At 39.8% G+C, this 22720-nt stretch overlaps 1 protein-coding gene across 2 annotated transcripts; it reads right to left on the reverse strand.

The window, feature by feature from the left end:
• Nucleotides 1-22720, reverse strand: LOC145246176 (uncharacterized). 2 transcript variants are annotated; one of them, XM_080108050.1, is made up of 3 exons: nt 22581-22720; nt 22064-22156; nt 1-558 (listed from the first exon to the last, which is right to left on the reverse strand). In XM_080108050.1, exon 3 carries the CDS (start codon nt 498-500, stop codon nt 33-35), a length of 468 nt encoding a protein of 155 aa, XP_079964176.1. In that variant the 5' UTR covers nt 501-558; nt 22064-22156; nt 22581-22720; the 3' UTR covers nt 1-32. The 2 variants fall into 2 exon arrangements, with proteins under 2 accessions (XP_079964176.1, XP_079964175.1); XM_080108049.1 differs by lacking the exon at nt 22064-22156 and having other exon boundaries at nt 22581-22689.

Consider the following 22720-nt stretch of genomic DNA (forward strand, 5'->3'; position numbering starts at 1 on the left):
TTTATTTAAAAACTTTTATTGAAAAAAGCAATTCAATCCAAGTTCTGGCTTATTGGGCTTGTCTGGCTTGTCTGGCTTGTTGGGCTTGTCTGGCTTGTTGGGCTTGTCTGGCTTGTTGGGCTTGGCTGGAGCAGGTAAGACCTACACTTCAAGTCCTCTTTCACACATGCGTTCACAGTTGTGTGTGAGACGCCTAAATCTCTGGCAATCTGCCGAATAGGCCGATGGGGAGTTTCATCAATGATTGCCTGGACCTTTTTGATGAACTCCTTGGTCCGGGTCTTCCTGGCGGTGTCGTCAGCCTTGGGCTTCCGCTCCACCACCTCCAAAGGGTCGTTTGATGCATTGAGCTGTGCCCTCAAGCGTTGAACCGTCCGGATTTGCATTTTGAGGGTGCTGGCAATGGTCCTGTTGTCATAACTTGGATCGGTAGAGAGCAAGAGTTGTACAGCGGCGCATCTCTGATCTCGCTGGTTGAACATTGTGTAACGTTCAGGCATGGTAGAAGCCTCCTATTGCTCTTGGGATTTGTACACAACTTGCGAACTAGTAGATGGTCTGGAACAAAAAAAGAAACCCGGTTTCATCAAACATAATTGGAATCCTGTTGACTTTTCTAGGGCGAAGAATTTTTAGTTTTATCGATATTTACTGTGAATTCTGCAACTAAATTTATAAGCAACAGAAACGGATTTCAACAAGTAAAGGTTTATATTTTGTAAGTTTCATAGAATGCACAAATACTAACAATAAAGGTTGAAATATTTTGTAAGTTTTTGTCAACTATCTTACTAAAATCTTTTGTTGCTAATTATTAGGGCTGTGACAACAGCATATTCTTTACATTCTTTTTACTCTCGAGTATATATCCGACACAGTTACACACAGTTAATCAACCGAGAACCACATCACTCTATATAAAAACATATAAGATATTAACAAATATGTACTCAAGAGTCAAAACAATAAAAAGAATATTCTGTTGTCACAGTTCTACTTATTATAAATGTAGTTACAGAATTCACAGTAAATATGGACAAAAGCAAAAATGTCAGTAAAATGTTTCCAGCATAAAATAATTATTTTTGGATGTCTTCATTACTGCACTACACCAAATACTTTTACTTGCAACTTAATAAAATCTCAATAAACAATTATAAGATATATCAACCCTTATTTAAATATATTTTTTAATTTTTTGTATAACGGAAAACCCAGTAAACGTGAAGATTAAGTAAATGAACATATTAAAAAATTACGAAAAATGATGAGGTACAAATGCATTATTAATGGAAACAGTTTTCAAAATCATTGGCGAAAATTGAGTTTTGCTAAATTAACCTAAAATTTCAGAAAATATTTATCTATTTTTTTTTTTTTTTTTTTACACAGTGATCACCACTTATCAAGCCCGGAAGCCACTCAGGGATAAGGGTTATTGTAAGTACATCACGTTAGTGAGGAGATTTTATGAAGTGTTTAATTAGGGGGGCGGTTCATTAGGAATTTGTTAACATTAGACTTGAAGACATCCAAGTTGTAGTCCGGAGGGAAGCAGGCAGACGGAACAGAGTTCCACAGGCGTGCAGTTCTAAGAAAGAAGCTTTGCTCATGAAATCCGCGTTTTGATTTAGGCACAGATATAGAGTGGGGGAAATTTTTCACAGTGGATTCAGCTAAACGGGTGTTTTTCGTGAAAGATTGGCGAGGGGGGACCAGGGATTGGAGTTCAGACGAGCACCTGCCATGAAAATAACGATAAAACAAGGATAGGCTCGCAACGTCTCTTCTGTGGGAGAGGGGTTGCAGGGTAGAGAAAAGGGCATCCCCCACTAAACCACGAAGTCTATTTTGTACTCTGTCAAGGCATGATAGGCTGTTTTTGGCAGCTCCTGCCCAGATATGGCAACAGTATTCCATCCTTGGCCGTACTTGGCTTTTATATAGATAGAGAATTGCATCAGTAGTGAGATATCTTCTGGAGCGGTAGAAGGATCCCACCATCTTTCCTGCGACCTTGGCAACAGACTTGATGTACGTGTTCCATTTCAGATCAGGAGTAAAGGTCAAACCCAGAAGCTTGTCAAAACACGGGGCCTCACCCAGACGAGAGCCATCCATCACAATTGATGCCAGCTGGGGATCAAAGCGTTGATGATGTAAGGATAGGAGTTTGGTTTTGGATGCATTAAAGGTAACTAGCCACATCTTCCCCCACTGAACCACGCGCTCGAGATCAGAGGAGAGAGAATCCGAGAGAACTTCGTCATTTACAGCCTTTGATGGTCGTGTCATCAGCATAGATGTCAACGAATGATTTAAGTATGTGTTTAGGGAGGTCATTGATGTAGATCAGGAAGAGAGTTGGGCCCAGGATTGACCCCTGAGGGACTCCAGCATTTATATTGCAGGCCTCCGATTTTTGTCCATCTACCACTACTCTTATGAGCCTATCAGAGAGAAATGATTTAATGATTGAGAAAACATTTCCAGTTATACCGTAGCTGGAAATCTTGTGAAGTAGACCCTTATGCCATACTTTGTCAAAGGCCTTTGATATGTCGAGAGCAATTGCCCTAGAAAGGAAGCCTTTGTCAAGAGATTCACTAATCCTGTGGGATATAACCGTCAGCACATCTGCGGTAGATCTTGCAGAGCGGAAACCATATTGTGTGTCACTAAGAAGGTTATTCCTGCTGAGGTGGTTTACTATTTCTCTATTTAATATTGATTCCAGTAACTTACTCATAACACAGAGAAGACTTATTGGTCTGTATTGAGAGGGAGATGACTTATCACCTGAATTCTTAAATACAGGGCAAACTGACGAGGTCTTCCAGGGGGTCGGAAAGCACTTCTCCTTAAGGCAGCGCTTAAATAGTTTCGTAAGTATGGGAGCAAGTTCTGGTTGAAGCTTTTTTAACACTATAATTGGGATGCCATCAGGGCCAGTTGCTTTACTGGAATCTAGGTTTTTTATTAGCTTGGCGACCTCATGCACGGATATTTGTATGTTACCTAGCTTGTTCTGTGTTATAGGAGGAAATATGGGGAGTTGATGGCCTTCGTCGCATAGGGTAGAATTAGCTGCAAAGTTCTTTGCAAATAGTTTGGCCTTGTCTGATGCTGACGAGATAACCTCTGGTCCATTGATAATGGTTGGGATAGAACGCACACTTCTGTTCAAGATCCTATTTGTTATTTGCCAAAACTGGTGGGAACCAAGCCGCTGATCAGCTACCTTGGATTTAACAGACTGGGCATATAGCTCTCTTGCATTTTTTATTACTCTTTTACAGTGGTTGCTGGCAGTCCTGAAAGCAGCTTTAGTCTCAGTGCATCTATTACGTTGGTAGTTATGGAAAAAGTGATTTCTGTGCGCGATAGCAGCAGCACATTCTGGGGAGAACCATGGCTGGCTGTTAGGTTTTTGTTGGAATTTTTTAGATGGTATGAATTGGTCCATTCGGTCAGATCTGATACTATAGAGGACACTTCCTTTTTAAACATGGAGTGCAGAGGTAAATCAGATATGAATGTACGGAAGCTATCCCAGTCAGCCATAGAGTATCGGTATACAGTACGGTGGAGGGGTACGTCTGATGGCTTCTTACATTTTGTTTTTATCTTAACTGATACGACGGAGTGGTCGGAGGATCCTAGAGGAGAATGAACGGAAAATGAACATAGCTCAGGGGAAGTTGAAAGAAAAAGGTCTAAGAGGCTTGCATATTGATTGGGTGTATCGGGCACACTGGTGGGTTCGCGAACAATCTGAGTGAGGTCATAAGCAATGGCAAAATCATGACAAAACCTCCCCTCATCATCTGTCTTATTTGAATGGGTTAGCCATTCCACGTTATGGACGTTGAAGTCACCACAGATGTGGATGTTAGCCGAGGGATGTGAAGACAGTATGTGGTCTATCTTCTCAGATATGCTCTTAAAGATAGTAACTCCGCTGTTGTGGGGTCTATAGAGGGCAAATATAAATACAGTGGTGTTAGCAAGTGCAACCCTGAAGCACATATAGGGTAAATTAGGATCTTCTCTAGAGATATCCCTGCCACATGGGAAGCCATCCTTAATGTAGGCACATATTCCATGCCCATGGCGATCTTGGGAGTCAGATTTAGCTGTTAAATTGGAGTATCCATTAATTATGAACTCATCTAGGGAAGTGGTCGGCCCTATTCCAGTTTCACATAGAAATAATATGTCCGGTTTCGTCTCCTGTAATTGGGTTTCAACCTCTGGAAGGTTGGAACGTAGACCCCTGATATTGGAGAAGGAGACCTGGTAGTAGGGGTCTACGCTGGAAGATGGGGTTCTAGGTTTAATCGAGTTTTTATTCTGGAGATATTTCATGTTGAGGTTTTGGGATTTGTGGAATAGGTCGGCATACTTGGTTAGAGCAGTACAGAGAGGGAAAGTAAGAGAGAAAAAGACAGGAAAATTTTTTTTTTATTTGTAGCACACGAAAAGGTAAAGCCGTAACAATTACCCACTAGTATGGCATCGAGAGGCCCCACCAGAGACTACTGCATGGTCCAGATCCACTCACCAAATGGCAATACAGCAGTCCCAGTACTTTGCGCCTGCTGATAGGACAGCCTCCTTAGTGGTTAATCCAAGGTTCGGGTCCCTGACTATCAGGCGGATAACGTCAGCCCAGACAAAACGTTTACCTCCAGCACCCTTACTAGTGACATGGCAACAAGGACAGACAAAGACAGAAAAATATCCGACATCTCAGACTACTGGTCACCAAGTAGTACCGACCTTTAAGCAGCTTTTTCTTCACCCTTTGTCAGAAACATCACTCATTGAATGAGGACTGAATGACAAAATAGGAGAAGCGAGAGTTATTGGAGCTGCCGATAACACATCCACTGTATTATCTACTCTCCATTTAAAAAAAAAAAAAAAAAAAAAAAGGGGGGGGAGAAAGGGGAATGGGTACAAGTGACTTATATCTAAGTAGTAAGTTCGGTGCGAACTTAATAATTCATGACACTTTTGGTGATAATCTCCCCTCCCATATTAATGGGTAGAAGTTTGTCGGTTATCTATCTAGTTTGAATCATTAAAGTTTCATCTTATAATTAATTAAAATCCAATAATTAACTATTATCAATTTGTAAAGACTGCTTAATATTAATTTACATTAGAGTTTAAATAATTATTCAAGGTTTTAGTTTAGGAGGTCCGTTTTCATGAGTGACTTTCTTTGCACTGTATTATATTTCGAATGTACTTGAACATAAGGCTAACTATATAAGGTAGGATTCGAAAACAAGAAGAAAGAATTTTCAATAAAGTCCTAAGTTTATCTACTCTAGAGAAATATTTCCGGCATTTTTTTTTTCGTTAGTTGCCGGCGTTTTGATTGTTTGTTTTCATCGTTCAGCTTTGTAGCAGGAGGGGGGGACGGATAAGACGGAATAAAGACAAAAAGACAGGAGAAATACAGACAAAATACATAAAACACGAAAAGTAAATTTAAAACAATGTAACAAAACATTTAGGATTAGTTTAGAAAAAAAAAAATAAATAAAAATAAAAAATAAAAATACTTAACGTTTTTGCACTAGAGATTCCGCCAGCGGTTTTTTTATCAACTGTTAGCTAGCATATGGCTTACTAGAGTGACAGGAGATTTCTACTTCCGGATGACTTGGTCGAGTGCCTATCTATAGAATAAAAGTCGTAACGCTTCTATGTGTAAACAATATCTAATTTACATTTTTTTTTTTGTTAAAAAAAAAAAAAAATTTTAGCTTTTTTTTTTTTTTATAAAGTCCTAAGTTTATCTACTCTAGAGAATAATTTCCGGCATTTTTTTTGTTCGTTAGTTGCCGGCATTTTGATTGTTTGTTTTCATCGTTCAGCTTTGTAGCAGGAGGGGGGGGACGGATAAGACGGAATAAAGACAAAAAGACAGGAGAAATACAGACAAAATACATAAAACACGAAAAGTAAATTTAAAACAATGTAACAAAACATTTAGGATTAGTTTAGAAAATAAAAATAAAAAATAAAAATAAAAAATCCTGTTTCAATTGAAACTCTGTGGTTTCTTTTTAAGAAAACTTGAATTTTAACTAATGATCATCGAAAACTGTGTTCATTAATAATTAATTTTCTACCTTAACGTTTTTTTGGGATATGTTCATCACTGCGACATTATAATTAAGTAGGTATGATTGGTTTTACGTGAAATTAAACATTTCGATTTTCGTCTTTCACTCTAATAATGAAGAAATACCAAAACCTATCTCATATTACTTATATACATCGAATAAATTAAATAATAATTATAACACGAATAAATGTGTGAAATAAAAGATACAACATATGTCGAAGTGAATCAAACTGAAAATTAAAGATGACAACCAGAAAAGCAGCTCCACAGAAAATCGAAGTGGTAATAAATAAATAAATAAATGAAAAGAACAACGGTGATAACAGTACCAACATTTTCCAAATTAAAATATATTTTACTTTTATTTCAATATTTAACTTGTGAATTTAATGGAGACATATTTTGGATCAAATTTATATTAATGTAACACAGCCACAACAACACACCATATTGAAATGACCAATATTGAAAAATTTACTTATTATATAACAAGTTAGAAAAGCATTTCATCCAAGGCATGAAAATTGTTAAACAAAATGTTTTTACTATAGGCTTTAAAAATAAAGGTACAAGATTCAATTTGAAATTTATTTATCCTCAAAGTGCACTTTTATAAATTTTACAGAGTAAGGTATAAAAATTTAATTTAAATTGAATCAAAAAATTACCTTGGGTTTATTTTATGTAATGTACATTCTGTTGAACTTAAAAAATCATTGAAATTTTTTTTATCTATATTATCAATTGCTAGATGAAAGATAATGTTTTTAAATTGCAACAATATGTACATTACATAAAATAAATCCAAGGTAATTTTTTGATTCAAAATTTTTATACCTTACTTTGTAAAATTTATAAAAGTGCACTTTGAAGATAAATAATTTTCAAATTGAATCTTGTACCTTTATTTTTAAAGCCTATAGTAAAAACATTTTGTTTAATAATTTTCATGCCTTGGATGAAATGCTTTTCTAACTTTTATCTTATCTTTTTAAGATTATATTTTAAAACTCTCTTCCTCTCTATTTCAGTTTGTATTTCTCCTCACACCACAATTCATTTTTGCAACCCCCTCTTTGTATTATTACAAGTTTGAATATTCTCTGTTTCAGTTTGTATTTCTCCTCACACCACAACTCATTTTTTGCAACCCCCCTCTTTGTAATACAGGTCTGAATAATGAGAAAATCTTAATTTTTTCTAACAAAAACTTTAAAATAACTTTTTTACATTAAATTTTTTTAAACTTCTTTCAGAATAGAAAATCTTTAAAATTTAATAAGGAACATATTTCATGTAGGTTTCATTAACAAATATTCAGCCCATAACGAGAAAAATAGAGATGAAAATTTCAAAAGTACTGTATAACTGGTTACAGTCAATAGTAGTCCTCGGTGGCGAAAGTCTTTGTTATTGTTATTCTATTATTATTAGTATTTAAAACATTTTGTGTCCTGCCCTTTCGCGTGACGACTAATTATGTATAAGCTATAAGCTTGTATTTTTCTATGTTGTACAATTAAAGTTAAAATCGATTTAGTATTGCATATGACAGATAAAATAATTTTTAAATAAATATATATGTAATATACGCTTATGTGTATATATCCAAGATTACATCATATTTGATTTGATGTAATTTTGTCACCCTTTGGCTGTGATCACAGCATGGTATCTGTGTTAAATGTGGCAGGCAGTACCAAGGGTCCATTATTATTAATTGATTCGAGCAACGGCAAGTCGCTGGATCGATTAATCTGATTAGCAAAATTTTAAAAAATAAATCAATTGTGAAAATGTGAGTGACTGCGAGAAATAATAAAAGGTTACAAAGGAATATTTACCTGAAAAAATACGTAAACAATGTTCTGGGGGAATTTTAGTTTATGTAAACGAAGTAACTAGATTTAGGCTGACGTCAGCATTGGAGTTTTGGACATGTGATCATGACATGATGATGCATAGGTATGTGCAGTGTTTGTCTACAACTGTTGAAATTAACTATTTTGTTTACTAGTGTTCTGATATGTCTACATCAATTGTTTCATGTTAGATTTTTTACATAAATGTTAAATACACACACTAGACGATCCACTAGATTATACTCAATATATATATATATATATATATATATATATATATATATATATATGGATATATAGATAATAAATAAACCCTATCTAAAACTACCCCAACAATTGTAACACAGCCACAAGAACACAAACTTTAATCAACAAACTATTTTTTATAAATACGTTTTATTTTTGTAAATAAATTTTGCAATTCACTAAAAGACTTTATTTATTTCCATTACACATCTTTTCCATTCCACATGATTATTGATCATGGCTAAATCATGGAAATATCCGATGTACTAATTTTAAAACAGATAAAAATAATTATTCTAGTTTTAATACATAATACTCGATCGATTTTAATTACAACATACTCAGCATGTCATAATCTTTAAAAGCAGTTTTTAGCTCAATTTTTAAATCAGTTTTTTATTGCATATTCTCTTTTCAACAAATGTTAAGAACCGTCTAACGTTTAGGTACATTGAAAACATTAAAGATCATTTATTTATAAAACTGAAATAGTAATTTTTATTATTTTTTTGTATGATTCTATGTTATAAAGAAAAATTACAATTTAAAATTGTATGATGGTGTGGAGAGTCACGTCAATAAGCGCCCAAGGTTGTCAAGCGCACTGTAAGAGCACACTGGCATTCAAACATGGAACCTGTGTGACACAAAAATAAGGCGAAAATAAAATTAATGCAAATTTGTGCGCTATCGAGCTTTCAGTGTCAGCATAAAAAGATGGCTTTTTTGTGCGTGAGAAACAAAATCTTGTTGGCAAAAGTTTTCTGTGAAAAAAATGGAAGGTAACAGATATATGACTGCTACTATGAAAAAAGGTACACAAAAGAAATGTGCAACTCTAACAAACCTTTATTCTGCTTTAAAGCTATTTCAGTTATTATTATGCTGAAGATATGAATCAATAGTCATATAGGGTATGGGCCCAAAGGTTAAAATCCCTCTAGATTTTTTATTTTGTGACCCTGGTTGGGGTTTGAAGAAAAAGTGGTAGCGAATGAATGCTTATAGACTCCTGAACATCATACTATTTTTCACAAATATAAATGTTGCACATTCGCAGGAAGAGCAGCCATATTTAAAGATGGCTGACAATCATTCAAATAGAACATGACTTAAACCCTAGTAGCACCCAAACCAATAAACATACAAACATGTAGTTCAGTACATTTTATTCCCAATTAAATTCTGCGTTATTTATTATATTGATATTGGACTTAATCTTAATAACCTACTTGAGAGTTGAAAATATTTGTAGAAAAAAGCCTTTTTTCAGACATTTTCTGCAATGTTTCTTTAATATTTTATAAGCATAACTTAAAAAATATTGATATTTCTCATGTAGAGGCATTTATATTCTACCAATATGATTCATCAAATAAAATTATGATTGTTCTTTCCCTCCACGGAGGAGGTTATGTTTTCGGTCATATTTATATCTGTGTCTGTTTGTTTGTTTTGGTACAGTCTGGAGTTCATATCACTTGCCCAATCTTGACTAAATTTGGTTAAAATATTGATCATGATCCAAATTAGAATTGAATAGTTTTAAGATCAAAGTCAAAGAAAAGGTGAAAATAACTTTCTCTTCATTCTAGACACTTGTTGCTTTTAATGTATGAATCTGATTCCATTTCGTAACAGCAATCACTATATAAAATTCCAGTCTTTAGCTTTTTATCTGCTAACATATTTCACAGATGGAATATTCTTGAAAAGAAACTTTGCTTGTGAAAATTCTAATGTAAAAAAGGAAAATTCTTTGTTCTTAGTGAATATGTTCTTAGGAACACCTCACAGGAAAGAACCAAAGATTGAAGATCTGTCTAGCACCTTTCATGAAAATAATTAGAGAGTAAAGAAAGACTAGCAAGGTTTCTTATGTGATAAAGGAGCTGTAGAAAAGAGAATAGATTATGAAGTTGATTCTGGAATCTATCAAAGAATAAAAAAATGCTCTAAGCAACACCTCTCCAGATGTGGAAACAGCACTCTTACTTAGGATATATCTGAGTCTTGTAGAACTAGCATATTGCATCACTTTTGGAGCAATAGAAGTATCCATCCATTTTTCAGTGACCTTAGAAATAGATTGGATACAGGTCTTTCATTTTAGATCTTGCATGAAATTCAGTCTTAGAATTTTAACTAGAACTGAAAATAGGGTCTGAGCATTGGCCGTGAAAGCAGACAAGCTTGGTTTTATAATTCAAAAATTAACAAATGATTTTACCCCATTGCATCACATGCGCCAGATCAGAAGTGGGAGAATCAACAACATGTTGATAACAAATGCTTTTCAAACTGTTGTCGTATATAAAAAATAAACAACTTTGAATATTAGAACCTAATAGATAAAATTTCTGTAAAGTATTATTGCAGATTAACACTGTTTGCTCCCCTCCCTCAAAGGTTCGAGATTTTATTTTTAGGAGATTATGTGTGAATATCCTGAAAAACTTGACAGAAAGAAAAAACTACAAAAGGACAATTTCAAATAAAATATCAGTTTCACATTTAACGTACAATGATCCCTCATTTTCGGACCATTCTTGCATCTTAAAGCAGATAATCATTTTTTTCCTTTTTATTATGTCAGATAAATTATGTGTGTTGTTTTTGAGGAGGTTCTACTTGTTTAAGCTATTACATATCATTTTATGATCTTGTCACTCAGACTTAGGGTTAGCATAAAAAAGATTAATTTATTTCCTTAAAAAGTTAGAATAGTCTGGAAATGAGACAGCATTTCATATTACATTTGTACATGAAAATACTAAAAATATTTCTTCTTTGTGATAAATTTTTCAATGTATTCACAAGTACTCATCTAAAATAATTGCTTTGAAAATTATAGAGGTAGGGAGAAGAATAACAGCACGTTCATCTACAAATTTACCAAAAATAGACTACTTAAAGGCATCAAAATTACAAAAATTATGGAGTGATAATTTTTATTTATTTGGTGCTATTACAATTGCAATTCCTTGAGCAGACGACGAAAACAAATATTCTAGCATATTTCACTTTCTCTGAACACTTGGTAATTTCCTATTTATTTATATAATAGATAAAATCCTGATCTAGAAAGATGCAAAAAATAAAATGAACAAGGAAATATGAGATGTTATTTTACCAATATGAAATCGAAAATAGTTTGTTTACATATGTTCTTCTTGCTATCTGCCATCTTGATTTTAGCACATATTAGAATCATTGATTGGTTGATTATAAGCAAGAAACTGAAAGATGCATTTTGATTGGCTACATTTTGTAGGTACACTGATTGGTGATGTGCATGTAGCTGAGCTGAATGCAGTCCACATCCCAGCCATTCACAAAACATGAGTGTGATGTATCACTTATTGTGCTAGAAGAAAGCAGCAGATAAGTTGGCTATACAAATGAACAAAGAATGTCAATCTACAGATCTGGTGCCAATTCACTGGAAGAAGGGAAAATTGAAAGTAAGCTGTGATTGGCAACATTTGGATATGAACATTATGTACTATCGTTCTTACAATTTTTTAAATATTACATATTGTGGCTTGCCGCAATTTTCAATACAGAGGTAATTTGCATGGAAAGATGCAGCAAACTGGAAATGGTCTTTTGTGAAGGCAGGCCACCATAGGAACTACTCACATAATGATACCCTTATACAGCAAGGAATTCCAGACATTTGCAGATAAATGGAGTATCAATCTGAGATTTAATTGTGCACGTCTTGCCCAGTAATGGCATAGCTAAGCAATATCACTGCACTGTGAAACAAATCACAACCAGGATGTGCTGTACCATAACAGAGGCTGCCTACTTGTACAATGTGACCACAGAAGACAGTGAGTTCTATTTGACCATGCCAGCTAATGCAATGTACAGTTATGAGGTCTGAATGAATGGAGTTGGTTTTATGCCATCATCAATACATCCTTAGCACAGTCCCAACCAGGTTGTAGATTGTGTTTGGCTTAAGACGCAGTGTTAAAATGTTTTTGACTTCTAATGGGGTATACCGCCAATGATTTTTACGATCGTTTTTATAACCACAAGTTATAATAAACAACCAATCAGAAGCTTCCAAAGTTACTATAAAAATTGTTGAATTTTGGATTTAATCAATTCACTGTCCTCTCTGTCATGAACCTGCATTTGATTCTTCACTGCTACCTTTGTTACTTAGAATTACTTAACACTCAAGATTGGAACTACACTGAATCTTTGCTGCAATCTTTGTTACTAGGAATTACTTAACACTCAAGATTGGAACAACACTGATTCTTCACCACTATCTTTGTTCAACATAATGTCTCAACACTTAACAACAAAGTTTGTCCAGGGAAAGTGAAGTGTTGAAAATAAAGTTTGCCTTCAAACTACCAAATACCATTAAATGTTTGCGCAAAAAGATTTTTTCTTCAGCTTGCAATGCAAAAACGACAATCCTTTTCTTTACCTGTTTTGATGTTTATAGAGAATATGTATTTCTTCTTTCCACTGACATGTACATTAACCATACATTCAAACGACTCAGAGTCAAAGAGAGGAATGTTCTCAATGAAAAAATACCGGCTTTTTATATGCTCAAATTCGACCATGTCTTAATTTGCATATGTCACTTTTTTTTTTTTTCGATCGGTCAGGTTTGGAGTTCGATTGTTGGTGACTTTTTACAATGCACATACACTACCCTTGAATGCGCATTTCCATGATTATTGTCACACCCCTCCCTGATCTCATGATCACAGGCCGCATCCTGGTGGTTGTCGTCTTTTTCAGGTGCTTCTTTGCAATTGTAGGGCTTCTCCACAGCTGTGAGCTTCATCAGGAGCATGCACTTCTACTCCTTCCTCATAAGTCTTCCTAGTATTTTGTCACCAGGTATAAGACTTTCTGACCTGCTCTCCAGAGATGTTATGCTGTTGGAATCTTCTCACAAGAGTACACTGTATCAGAGGTGCAGGTCCTTCAGGTACCAGGGTATTCCATCCAATAAGATGGACTGTGGACTACTTATCTTGGTTACCTAACCATGGCCAAATCTTGTAGTACAATGATTCTCTTGTGCCTTTACTCACACAGTCTCCAATTTAATAGGGAATATGCTCAAGGCCTGCTACTGGTTGCATAACTATGATTCCTTTCACGTGAACCTTGTACCACTATATGGCATTGATCAGTGAGGTCAAAGAAAACTCATTATCTTTTGGAGTCATGTTGTACTAGTAGACTGCCTTTGGTATGGAGCAGTGCATTCTAGCTGTGATCTGTTTCACAGTGTGATGGCATTGCTCTGCTATGCCATATCCAGCCGAGGCATATGCACAGCAAAATTTGTGGCCCATTCATTTGCGAATGTCCTGAATTATTTGCCGCATAAAGCTGCATCATTATCCGTCAGTGGTGCGTGAGGAGGGGGGCATTTTCACAAAAGACTACTTTCAGTTGACGAATTTGTGAGACTAACCGTAGCCCTCGGCGCAAGAGGGTCCGTGTGTGCCTGGCGTGTGGGGTGGTGGCTGATCCTGTGGTCGGGGCAGCGGAAAAAAGAGTTTCAAGATGGCGCCTTCCTGCTTTTATTAGAGACGAGATCTCGCGGGGATGCAAATTAGCTAGGCCATCTTGAGGAATAAAAATCGGTCCATTGGAGGTGCGAGGCAGTCGGGTTCTGACGTTCGTGGCGATTAGTACAGTGACCGTTGGGTTCCGTTTCTATTCGTGCAGTCAGCTGAGCTTTGTTAGTTACCTTCGCGCCGTGGCTGTCATTGTTTGTTGGTTTGCTGTGTGTTGCTGTGGTTCTTCAGTGAAACGCTTCGTCGCCCACGACGAGAACCCCCGTCTCCTACACAAGATACTCTTACAAGCTATTTCGGCCCCCCCACTCTGAACTTGGTTTTCTTTTCTTCAATGGCGGATAGGTTCGATCTAAAGTTGATACCGGAATTCGACGGATCCGACCCGGTACTCAGCTGGGTTGAGAAGGTTGAGTTACATTGTCAGTTGTCCGGCGTGAAAAATGTCGAGCGCGTGATTCCTCTGCGGCTGACCGGCGGGGCCTTCGCTGTATATCAGCAACTCAGCGCTGAGGAGAAGTGTGACTACTCGAGTATCAAGGCGGCGTTGTACAGGGCGTTCGCCACTGACCCCGCCACTGCATGGGAGCAGTTTGAGACGAGGTCTATACGCTTGGGCGAAACTGTGGACGTGTATCTCGCCGAACTTAAGAAGCTGACGGTGTTGTTCGGCGGTCTTCCCGAGAGGGCCCTAGCCTACAAATTTCTGTCAGGACTCCCCGCTGGAGCAAAGCAGCTCCTGCGAGCAACCTCTACCATGTCCTCACTACCGCTGAGTGACCTAGTGGACAGAGCCAGGACAATAATGAAGGATGACTCGACGGTGCAGGAACCGGTAGTCGCCGTCGCACAGGCCCCACCAAGTGGCAAAGGACCGTCTCAGGGACCCAGCCCGCAAGGTGATGTCATCTGCTACAGATGCAACGGGCGGGGCCACATGGCAAGAAATTGTAGAAGGCGGTCGACGGCTGTTCGCTGCTACTGCTGTAACAAGACTGGGCACATGGCCCGAGACTGTGCGGGAAACGGGGGCGGGGACAAGGTGCCAGTGCCGACCTCTTCCCCGAACAGAAAATAAACAAGGCGCTCCCTGTCATTCAGGTCCGAGTTAATGACACGTTATGTTCAGCCCTCCTTGATTCCGGTTGCTCCCGCACCATAGTGTGTGCGGACTTCTGTCGGGCGTGGAAAAAGAAGAACGTCAGGATAACTACCATTACTGGAAAAATACGAATGTGTTGCGGCGTGAGTGTGGTACACATTCGCACAAGAACTGGGAACTCGGCCAACGTCGAAGCGCTGGTGACACGTGAAAAGCCGCTGAGTTTCGACCTGTTGCTAGGCTACGATGCCATCAAAGCCCTGGGCGGCGTGCGCATAACGCGCGCTGGCGTTGTAGAGTTTCAGGATAGGCCCCCGGTGTGCGCAGCACTAAGAGTCGACCAGCCGGACTTCAGTGCGGAATTTGACGACCAACAGAAGGCGTGGACCGCCACTTGGAGGTGGTCAGAAGACAAGGAACCGGCCAAACTACAAAACAAAGTGGCAGAGTACCGTATGCCCGACCAGATAAGGCCTGCATACGAAAGCGAGCTCCGTGAATGGATTAAGAACGGTTGGCTGATTCCATACCCCTATGACAAACTTGGACCCCCCAAGGGCCTGATACCGCTGATGGCAGTTGCCCAACCTAACAAGTCAAAGGTGAGGCCGGTAATGGACTACCGTGAGTTGAATGCGCACGTTGATGCGTTCACAGCGGACGCCGATGTCTGTGCCAGCAAGCTGCGAGAGTGGCGCCGGCAGGGGTCCAATGTGTCCCTACTGGACTTGAGAAAAGCATACTTGCAGGTCTGGATCGGCGAGGCGATGTGGCCTTTCCAGACAGTGATGTTTTCCGGGAAGAGATACTGTCTTACGCGACTCGGATTTGGGCTAAACGTAGCACTTCAGATAATGAAGGCTATCGTCAATGCCGTGTTGTCACAAGAAGAATGGATCAGAAAGGGAACATCGGCGTATATTGACGATATATACGTGAACGAAGATATCGTGTCCTCTTCGCGCGTAAGATCCAAACTTACCGAGTTTGGTCTAAACTGCAAGGACTCTGAGCGGCTTGAGGATGGTGCCCGCGTATTGGGCTTGAGCGTTCAAGAGGAGCGAGGGATCCTGAAGTGGAGGCGTGGAACCGCAGTTCCCAACGTACCCGACGTTTACACAAGACGTGCCGTGTTCTCCCTGTGCGGGAAACTTGTGGGGCACCTTCCAGTATGTGGATGGGTTCGTGCAGCGACAGGCGTCATAAAAAGGAGGGCAAATGCGGTCACCAAAGGCTGGGACGATGAGATAACCGACGAACTATTGGTTCGAATGTTAAAGGAGACCGTCGCTAGTGTGAAAAAGAATGACCCCGCCACAGGGGACTGGTGCGTGCAGGGAGACGAACTGAGCGTGTGGGTGGACGCAAGTTCTCTACCGATCGGTGTAGTTTTGGAGAAAGATGGGGCCGTAGTTGAGGATGCCTGCTGGCTGCGACCGGCGAATGATGCTGCCCATATCAACCTGGCAGAACTCGACGCTGTAATAAAGGGCATTAACCTGGCACTTCAATGGGAAGTGAAGAAACTGCGTGTGCACACTGACTCACTTTGCGTGCACCACTGGGTGTCGGACACACTCACGAGCAAGGCCAGGGCACGCACCAAGGCAGCCAGCAAAATGCTGATAAGACGGAGGCTCGAGACTGAAAAAACTGGTGACGGAGTACAACCTGTCCGTAGAAGTAGTGCTCGTCACCTCGGACTACAACCTCGCCGACAAGCTCACTCGGGTACCACGGAGATGGTATGAGGCTATGAAGAAAGAAGCTAAGCCATTGCCTCTGTGTGCTGCCTCCGTCGAGGAGGACGAAATAAGGAAGATACATCACGACAGTGGGCACCCCGGAGTACAACGGACCTACTACTTTGTGAAGTTGGCTAGACCATCAATACCAAAAAGCGCAGTAAGAGCAGTGGTCAGGGAGTGCCAAACGTGCCAGTCCATCGACCCCACCCCAGCCAGATGGCGGAAAGGACAGCTTGGAGTGGACGCGACTTGGAGTCGGTTGGGTATGGATATAACCCACTACGGCAGCCAACACTTCCTCACGCTGATAGACTGCGGGCCAACGAGGTTCGCGATTTGGCGCCAATTAGCGAGGCAGGATTCCACCAGTGTCATCCACGAATTGGAATCCATATTCTATGAAAGGGGGCCGCCTGAGGAGATCCTCACGGATAACGACACAGCGTTCTGCAGCAGGGAATTTAGGCATTTTATGGACAACTGGGGGATCCGCCTTCGACACCGATGCGCGTATGTGCCGAGCGGCAACGGCATAGCGGAGCGATGCCACCGAACCGTGAAGAAGATCGCGGCCAGGAAGAAGTGTACGATCGCGGAGGCGGTTTACAGATACAACACAACGCCTAAGGACACCGTGACTGGCGGCAGTGCGCCCGCTGATGCGATTCATCACTACCACGTGCGCGTCAAGGACATTGAAGTGTGTCTACCCGACCAACGAGAACCCCAGGGGATGTACCAAGTGGGAGACACCGTCTGGGTGAAGCCACCCGGCGGTCGGTGCACCAGCATCTTTTGGAGGGGGCGGGTCACCGGCGTCATCAGTGAACAGGCCATACTAGTCGATGATACTCCGCGCCACGTAAGGGATGTCCGGCCCGCTCTAAGCGCTGACCAATCGGCAAGCAGTGGAAGTAGCGAGTCATCCGACGATGAGCGATGGATCCAACCCGTGCCCCACGAACCTGGTGACTCAACTGCGAGCAGTGGAAGGAGCGAGTCATCCGACGATGAGCGATGGATCCAACCTGTGCCCCATGGACCTGATGACTCAACTGCGAGCTCTAATGCTGATGCTGATGCTTCCGATGCCACTTCTGAGAGCTCCGATGAGGAAGTCCCGGCAATACCCCTCCGCAGGAGTGCTCGAATCAAACGGCCACGTCCGCCGTGTCACGTATGTGATCTGGAGACCAGGGGGGAGTGTGAGACTAACCGTAACCCTCGGCGCAAGAGGGTCCGTGTGTGCCTGGCGTGTGGGGTGGTGGCTGATCCTGTGGTCGGGGCAGCGGAAAAAAGAGTTTCAAGATGGCGCCTGCCTGCTTTTATTAGAGACGGAATCTCGCAGGATCGCGCGAGATCTCGCGGGGATGCAAATTAGCTAGGCCATCTTGAGGAATAAAAATCGGTCCATTGGAGGTGCGAGGCAGTCGGGTTCTGACGTTCGTGGCGATTAGTACAGTGACCGTTGGGTTCCGTTTCTATTCGTGCAGTCAGCTGAGCTTTGTTAGTTACCTTCGCGCCGTGGCTGTCATTGTTTGTTGGTTTGCTGTGTGTTGCTGTGGTTCTTCAGTGAAACGCTTCGTCGCCCACGACGAGAACCCCCGTCTCCTACACAAGATACTCTTACAGAATTATAGATGTCAAGTCCTGCAATGTGAATTGCTACCACACTGGAAACCACATTGCCAATCGCTTCTTACCTCCAATTTTTGTTTCTCCCAGTGAACTGGCGCTGGATCTATAGATTGACATTTCACACACATACATCTAGCACAGCAAACTCTTCAGGCAAAATAAGTAAGCTCACACTCCTTCATGTCCACTGTTTCTTTAAATGGCCTTGATCTGGGTTGCTTCTAGTTCAGCAACATTCACTGTCCCTATCAGTAGTTTGGGTCCTGCATCCTTCTGCATGGCATTTAACCATCATTGTAGTATGCATGTCAAATGATTGACCATGTTGTGAATTGATGCAACCAATGTCACATCTACTGAGAGCCCATATCTCTTTACCAATTCTTTGAGGAAGTTCAGTCATCTTCTAATGAGCATCTCACCGGCAGCTTTGGTGTGAATTCACACTTGTTTGACACCCAGTTGTGTACAAACACAGAGTTTGTCTTAATGTGCAACACCTTGGTCTTCTACTGAAGTGATGTTTATTCTTCTCAACACGGCATACAATTTAGCCAGATTAATATGCTGCACATTGTGCTCAGGTTGCAGCCAACAAGCGTCCTCCACCAAAGTTCCACGTTTTCAATGCCACTCCATTTGCTATTGCGCTAACATCAACCCATACGTTCAGTTCTCAGTCATCCACACACTAGTCTCCACAAGCGAAATAATTCCACTTTACTGAGTTCACAGTCTCGCACATAATATACTGGAGTAGGGGAGTCTGTCACCTTATAATTCCACATGTTTGTGATTAAACTGGCTCTTCTCTTTATTACTCTGCATGCAGCCATGCATATTCTAGAAAGTGCCCTATGAGCTTTCCACATAAAGAAAATGCAGTTCATCATGTTATGATATTGGGAATTTCTGGAATTATATTTCCTTGTTTTCAGCACAGGACACTATGCTCTCTTAAGACTGTCAGTCGCAGCACGTTTGCCATCCCCAAGCCATTCCGGGTCCTTGCATTCTAGTCCAAATTGAGTAAATGTTTCCTGACTTGATGCTGGCACAACATCTTTGTCAACAAAGATATCATTGATGTAAGCTGACGTTGTGTGGTTCACAGCTTCCTCCTACAATAGCACCCTACTAATGATAGTCTTCATAATGAGGAGATCCATGTTCAAGCCAAACCCCAAACATGTCCGACAGTATCTATGTCAATCGACCTCTACCATCTGGTATGGCCACAATTTCTTGTGGACTCGTACTTGGACATATGCTCTCCGGAGGTCAAGCAGTGACACCTTTACCTGCATTTGCCATACTGCATGGTTAAGTTCGTGATAGTCCATCACTGGCTGCACCTTCACCTTATTCCACTGCATCACTGCCATCAATGGAATTAATCGCTTGTGAGGCTTGTATCTTTCTTTTGGGTATGGCACAAGCCAACCCTTGTCCATCCATGCCAAAAGTATTTTTTATCATAATCTGGTCAAAGTTCCGCAGTCACTTGTTAATCTTACACTCCATTATGCAGTCCTTCAGGTGGGTGGTTATTAATCCCTTTCCATGCTGCGATCCATGCTTGCTTCCAATCGTCAAACGTAGTAATAAAGTCTGCTTCCAATGGAGACAGCTGCATACATGGAGACTTTACCAATGCCAATCCAGATTGCACTTGTAGGTCTAACAGCGATGTCTCTCAATGCTTTTATCGTATTAATCCTTAACACCGGATCAAATCCCAGTGGTTTACCACGCAAAACCAGAGCATCAATCCAAGCATAGTCACTGTTGTTTGTTAAAATAGTGACTACTACTCTTCTGCAGGATGAACCTCCAATAGTCAGGACATGCACTCTTACTGTCTTCCAGGATTGACATTGATTCACATCTATTATTGTATGTAAGCATCATGTTCCAATTAATGCTGAGCACCGCATTCCATCAACATAGTTGAGAATCTTCGGGAGAGCTGCATTTATATCTTCATGGAGGAGTAAGCTGATGCTGATGTCTCATACCCTTGTTCATTTTCCAAACAGACCTGGGCCAAGTGTCCAACCGTGCCGCATCAGTAGCAATGGGTCCCATGTCTTTGATAATCTCTTGCTATGTGACTCTTGTAACTACATCTATAGCAGTTTACTCCTGTACCAGGGCTACTCCTAATAGAAACAGCAGATTTACCATTTGATGGACTCATGCCTGCAATCACATAATGGCTTTGGTCCTTAGTTGACATCAGCACTCTATCTTTAAGTATTAGATCTCCCATAGTTAGGATCTCAATTTTTGTTGCCACTGCAGTACAATGGAAATAGCATCAGAGAATGATGTGACAAAAAGCAGTTTGACAAGTTTTTATAGGCCGTCTCCCTCAAAATCAGCCAGTCCAACCAACCATCTGATATTGTTCGTGTAAACGTCAACCTGCTCATCAGCCCATTTCACCATGGTTAACTTCCTATAGGCTGTGAACACACCATCCATAAATGCCTCCTTTAAGTGAGTCTATCTGCTTGATGTTCAGTTGGTCACTTTCGCTCATCTCCGTGTAGAGGGCCAATATATCCTCCTCCAGATATAATGGCTGTAGGCTTGCTACATCATCTATCTTTTGAAGCTTCGATAACAACCTTAACTTCTTCAGTCATGCAACTATGTCTCCCTTGCTGGTAAATGGCTTCATCATGTCACTGCTTAGTGTATGAATGGCCTATGCCCCCACTGCAGAGTCCTCTGGTTAGAACATTCTGACAGCATAAAATTTTCAGAGAGCGGATCAGAAAGCTTTGCATACAATGACAAAGGAGAGTTGGATGATTTTCACAAGGCAAAAGTGGAAGTTTGAGGAAAGTTACAATTCTGAAGAAGATCCATTTCTGTGAAGGAGTACCAGACAAAAATTCTACCACATATAAAACATGCGATGCTGTCCTTATTTATGTTATAAAATTGGTACAATGGCTAATTTTAGATATTCATATTAAAACTAAAGCAAAATGGTTTGGATGTTCCTCTGCACTAAAATAAAACGCTCATCCATCCCTCAAAATAAAAAGTAACCCTTTTGTTTGAAAATCTCATTTGAAATGAGCAGAAAATTAAAAATAAAAGTGCACAATTTCAAAGCTGAACTTATGTTTATATCATTTATTTGTTTATCGCAATATTTAAATAAAAATAGATTTAAAACACATTCTTCTTTGGATTGATATTGGAAAGCTGATGATTTTCATAAATATCATTATTGTATTTATCGCTACATTGAAAAAAAAAATAAAAAACAGAACTAAAACAGAAACAGATTATAGCAGTAATTCTTCTAATGCCTCACCTCTTAAAGACAAAAAGTCTGCTCTGTTTGCTGTAAACACACAGGGGCTGGGAGAGGAAGAAGAGGAAGAGGTAGACGTGTTTGGTTTTATGGGAAAGAGAGTGAGACTAACCGCAAGGCTTCCCGAGATTTGAGAGGAATAAAAGACAGAACTCGGATAGATAAACGACTGTGCTTTTGTTCAAGCAGAGAAAACGGTGAGAGGAGAGAAAAGTCCCTTCCTAAAGAAAGTTCCGGTTCGAAGTGAGAAAGAAGGTGAGGCTGAAGGGAAGGACCCAGCAGATCTCACAGATGTAAAACACCATCTCTGAATTGTTATCAACGTAAAAGAAACAATAAAGAGACAATATACAACAGTTATTGTCAAAATAAATACAAAAATTACATGTTTTTTAAAAAGTGAGAGAAATATAATCACTTGTGCAGTTTAACATGCCAAAGCACAGTTAGAACGGCCATTCTTAACATGAGGAGGCTTTGTTAACTCTTTCCTTGCATGGACGGAACTCTTCTGAAAGTAAAATAATTGGGTATGTAAAATGCACAAGTGCCAATGTATATTAATTGGTAATTATTAAGAATCATACAATTAAATGGCGGCCGAATCTGACGTTAGTACATTGACACCACCATTTCTAACAACAACAAAAAAGTAAACACTATAATATTTTCACCCGATAAACAAAATTATAGTAAAAATAAAAACTTTTAAAACAATTTAATTGAAATAAATTTTTTCTAGTTATTTCATTAGGTTCATTTTGTTACATTTCTCGATGTACTCGGTATTCATTTACTTATATATTAAAATAATTGTTCAGTAGTTGCAACATTGCCTTCGGCAATGTATGTACTCGATCGGATTTAGGAAATGGATTGAGTAAAATAGATCCCCTACCCTAAAATGAAAACAATCAAATTTACGAAATACTTACTTTGTCTTTGACAATCTGCTTTCGATTGAGATATCAGCTATAAAGAAAGAAATGACTTTGTTGACAAAAAGTTAACTGATAAAATGTCAACATTCAAAATGGCGACCGGAACAGCAAGTTCGCAGAAAATTAAAAATTAA

This window comes from Euprymna scolopes, chromosome 23, assembly GCF_053919585.1.
Source record: "Euprymna scolopes isolate OS-2025 chromosome 23, ASM5391958v1, whole genome shotgun sequence".
Taxonomy (NCBI): domain Eukaryota; kingdom Metazoa; phylum Mollusca; class Cephalopoda; order Sepiida; family Sepiolidae; genus Euprymna; species Euprymna scolopes.

What these genes read in the sequence shown, in the direction of transcription:
- LOC145246176 (XM_080108050.1), bottom strand. Translation starts at nt 500, where the DNA reads ATGCCTGAACGTTACACAATGTTCAACCAGCGAGATCAGAGATGCGCC.